The sequence below is a fragment of the Aphanomyces invadans genome, assembly GCF_000520115.1.
Source record: "Aphanomyces invadans strain NJM9701 unplaced genomic scaffold supercont1.41, whole genome shotgun sequence".
NCBI classification, from domain to species: Eukaryota; Oomycota; class Saprolegniomycetes; order Saprolegniales; family Verrucalvaceae; genus Aphanomyces; species Aphanomyces invadans.
Window position 1 is genome coordinate 342,812 of NW_008580186.1, and position 3,385 is coordinate 346,196.

At 56.5% G+C, this 3,385-nt stretch overlaps 1 protein-coding gene across 2 annotated transcripts; it reads right to left on the reverse strand.

The window, feature by feature from the left end:
- Positions 1-292: 292 nt before the first annotated feature.
- H310_12621 lies at positions 293-1,003 on the reverse strand. 2 transcript variants are annotated; one of them, XM_008879771.1, is made up of 4 exons: positions 873-1,003; positions 717-825; positions 533-671; positions 300-473 (listed from the first exon to the last, which is right to left on the reverse strand). In XM_008879771.1, the coding sequence occupies exons 1-4, from the start codon at positions 916-918 to the stop codon at positions 342-344; spliced, it is 426 nt and encodes a 141-aa protein (XP_008877993.1). In that variant the 5' UTR covers positions 919-1,003; the 3' UTR covers positions 300-341. The 2 variants fall into 2 exon arrangements, with proteins under 2 accessions (XP_008877994.1, XP_008877993.1); XM_008879772.1 differs by having other exon boundaries at positions 293-473; positions 717-1,003.
- Positions 1,004-3,385: the final 2,382 nt, after the last annotated feature.

A 3,385-nucleotide genomic window follows, 5' to 3' on the forward strand; every position in this document is an offset into this window, starting at 1 on the left:
ATCGATGTGTCTGGGCGGTATGTCCATGCGACGGCAGCATGCTGCGTGGAGAGATGGCGAGGTTCGCGAAGGTAGAGGTGTGTCTCAAGTGCTCCGTCGGTGTTGTATCGCGCATCGTTTTACTATAACGCGATCGCACGTGCAAGGTAAAACTACTAAATAGTGTGATCGCAACTTATCTGCCTTACAACAAAAATACTTCGAAGTACGTATCACGTTAACAATAACTTGGTTTGTCGTACTCCGTACTAGTAGTATTTACTGAAGCATGATTCTTCACACTATTTAATTCAAGTGGAGGTTAAACACGTTATACCATGTGGTTCGTTAAATTGGACAATTCACAACGGCGACAACGGCGACGACGGCGAGCGGATTCCGGTCGACGCAATGGATTGCAGGGCCGAAGGGACGTGAGATGGAACGTTAGGTTTCCGAGGGTGCCGCTTCTGGTTTAGATTCTGCCTGCGAATCTGGGATGCCAACGACATGAATGAGCAGAGGTGGGCATACGCTGGAAGTCTTGTCATACCGTCGTGGCTGCCGATACTTTTTTGACGGCCGACACGAAGATCTTCTTGAAATCGCGCATGAGATTATCTGGGTGTTCGATGGGCTCATCGAGGTTGCGATGCCACGACGTGGCACGGTCCAGGCCCTTGTGTGTGTGCCTACAGCGTCGGCAGTCAGAAACCCCCCATCACTACATCGCTCACGTCTTCCATGCGTCCGTGTCGAAGTCCGACTCGAGACGGCATCCACTGAACAGAATGTCTTGCAGCGCTTCCAGCACATGCGGCGTTCGTCGCACTGCCGTCATGAACTCTGCACCCATCGCAACCATGAGAAACCAATGGCAACGGCCCTCATACCGTCGACCGAGATGTCGCCATCGCCATTTTCATCCAGGGCGGCCATGATCTCGTTGGCATTGCGTTCCAAGTTCAAGTCCTTGATTTCTGCCAACGAGAGCGGTCAGAAAGCGCACGCCAACCGATCACCAGCCCACACCAACATAAGACCACACAGCCACCACTCCATCAGCATGAGCATCACGAGCACAGCGGAAGCCACAAACAACAGTAGTCGTGGCGGTTCGACTTGTCCAGGCTAAAACACAATCCCATCGATGGAGACGTCGTATGCATCGGGAGAGGTGGCATGGCCCGTCGCGACATTCGAACCTTGGTGCTGCAGCACGTTGGCTCGCGACCGCAAGATCATTTCGATCTCGTGCTTGGTCACGGTGCCGCCGTGGTCCAAGTCGAGCACCTACACGGCGTTCGATGTCTCTCGTACGCTCCTTGCAGAGCTCACAGTCGTTCCTACCGCATGCATCATGCGCCCGCGCTCGTCGATCGTACCTTGAATCAGTGTGGACATGCCGCTATGGGGATTCAACAGATCCGTCAGATGACGCAGCCGTTCGCGATGCCGACGCACGCGATGAACTCGCCAAAGTGCAACACGTCGCCCCGCGACGCAAACGATTGAAACAGTCGCGTCGCGAGCGCCTGGTCGATTGCGCTGGACCGGGCAAACCGGAAAAAGTACGAGATGACCGTCTTGAATCCACTCGAGTCGATCGTGTCGTGGTTGTCGCTGGCAGCTACAAAGTCGTCGTCCAGGATGAGATGGTGACGTTTGTGGCGTTGGCTAGCTCGACATCGGGACACGCACAACTTTCTTTGACACCGCAGCTCCACATTTTTCGAATCGCATTCAGCCTGCATGGGAAGAGCGGGCGTTATGTTGAGGCCGCATAGACGAGGCCAGTCACCCCACATGACGTGGGCCACCCCCGTGCACAGAGTCCACACGGGCGCGTGTTTCCGACGTCATCGCGCAACTCGAGCCAAGCGTGCAGGGTACGTACCCAAGGCGGTACTTGACGTTTTCTGGATGCATCGACAGGCGAAGATGGAGCGGGCCCGTAAAACATGTAAAGAACATGGGGATTTTCTGGCACGCCGTACAAAAGTCCTGCGAAAAAGGTCACGCCGACGTCGTTTGGCACGACGTGCACAACCTCGAACCCCATCGTTCCGTCGTGGTTTGGGTTGACGAGGCCCATGAGTTGCTGGGAAAAGATGACTTGGTCCCACAAATCCTCCTTGTCCGATTGCAACGTCTCGAACACTTCGTCGACTTCCACAGTTCCTACACACACACACGTCAGCGCGTCGATCCATGCGAACCCGGTTTGCCGGGGTCGTCCCGCGTCAGCCAGGCGTGGGGGGCCGGTCGTCCTTTGTCCCTGACGTGGACGAGAGCAGTGCGGCGACGGCCCCATCGCGCAGACGTGATGCGCACACGCCGTCGCGTCATGTTGAAAAGGAATAATGCCACTCACCGCTGCGGTCGTGGTCGTAGATTGAAAACACAAATCGGGTTTTGTCAATGTCGGCGCCGACCGAGAGCATGTGACACTTGGTTGCGTACTCGAGGAGCGTCAGCCGAGGGGATCTGTCCATGTGCTGCTTGGACGGAAAGAAGGCCGGGAAGCACTTGGCCGCCCACTCTTTGTTGGAAAACCCAAACGAAAGGCAAAACAACGGGACGAATTCGTCCAGGGAGAGCCATTCGTGGCCTGTGACGACAACGTGGTCGGCATGGTTGTTGGCTGGCAGTTTTCGGTCGGGATGTAGCGCGGCCATGACTTGAAAGTACAGCCGTTGCAGGTCGAGCGTGAGGACGCCGCGGTGGCGTTGAGGGAAGGCAGCGGCGCCACACCCTCCAGGCGACGACAACGGTTGAGGTGTGTGATGGGGGAGCGCGGCGTCAATCTCAGCCAGCGATGTCCCGCCCGGGCCAACCTCTTGCCGTTGGGCAGCGAGGGACAACCTATTGGTACCAAGATCACTCGATGAGTTGTCAAGAAAGACAATGTCGGGCTTGATATCCATGCGAATGGCATCGGTCACGCCACGCAAAACCTGTGGGAACGCACTGGCGACTATTGTGGTCGTGTGCTGCAGAGTAATGCGCCACGTGAAAAAAATCTGCGTCGTCCAGGGCAGAATGCCCTGGGGGGCGGAGAGGTGGCGCGTCGATCACCGACCATCCCCGCGGGTGGTGGCCTTTGCCATTTCCGGTGTTGCGTGCACGCTGTAGGGCCATTTCGTGAGTCTGTTGCAACTGCATCTGTAGATCCGTTTGTCGTCGGGACCGATCGGACTGTTCCAGAGTTTGATGGCCTGCCACTCGCTGCTGGCTCTTCATTTGCGCCAGCGACCGACACAGCACATCCTAGCCGGACACAGTTCAACTTGCGGACACGACCACTCGTCGCCACGGATTCAATGCATACAGTTTGACGTCATTGACCATGAAAGAGCATGCCTACATCGGGGGAAGGCAGGAGGGCGATCCCTTACCTGTGCAA

What these genes read in the sequence shown, in the direction of transcription:
- H310_12621 (XM_008879771.1), bottom strand. Translation starts at nt 918, where the DNA reads ATGGCCGCCCTGGATGAAAATGGCGATGGCGACATCTCGGTCGACG. An exon ending in GACACGGACGCATGGAAGAC is followed by an intron (nt 672 to 716) that starts GTGAGCGATGTA and finishes CCGACGCTGTAG; the next exon opens with GCACACACACAAGGGCCTGG. An exon ending in AAGTATCGGCAGCCACGACG is followed by an intron (nt 474 to 532) that starts GTATGACAAGAC and finishes TTGGCATCCCAG; the next exon opens with ATTCGCAGGCAGAATCTAAA.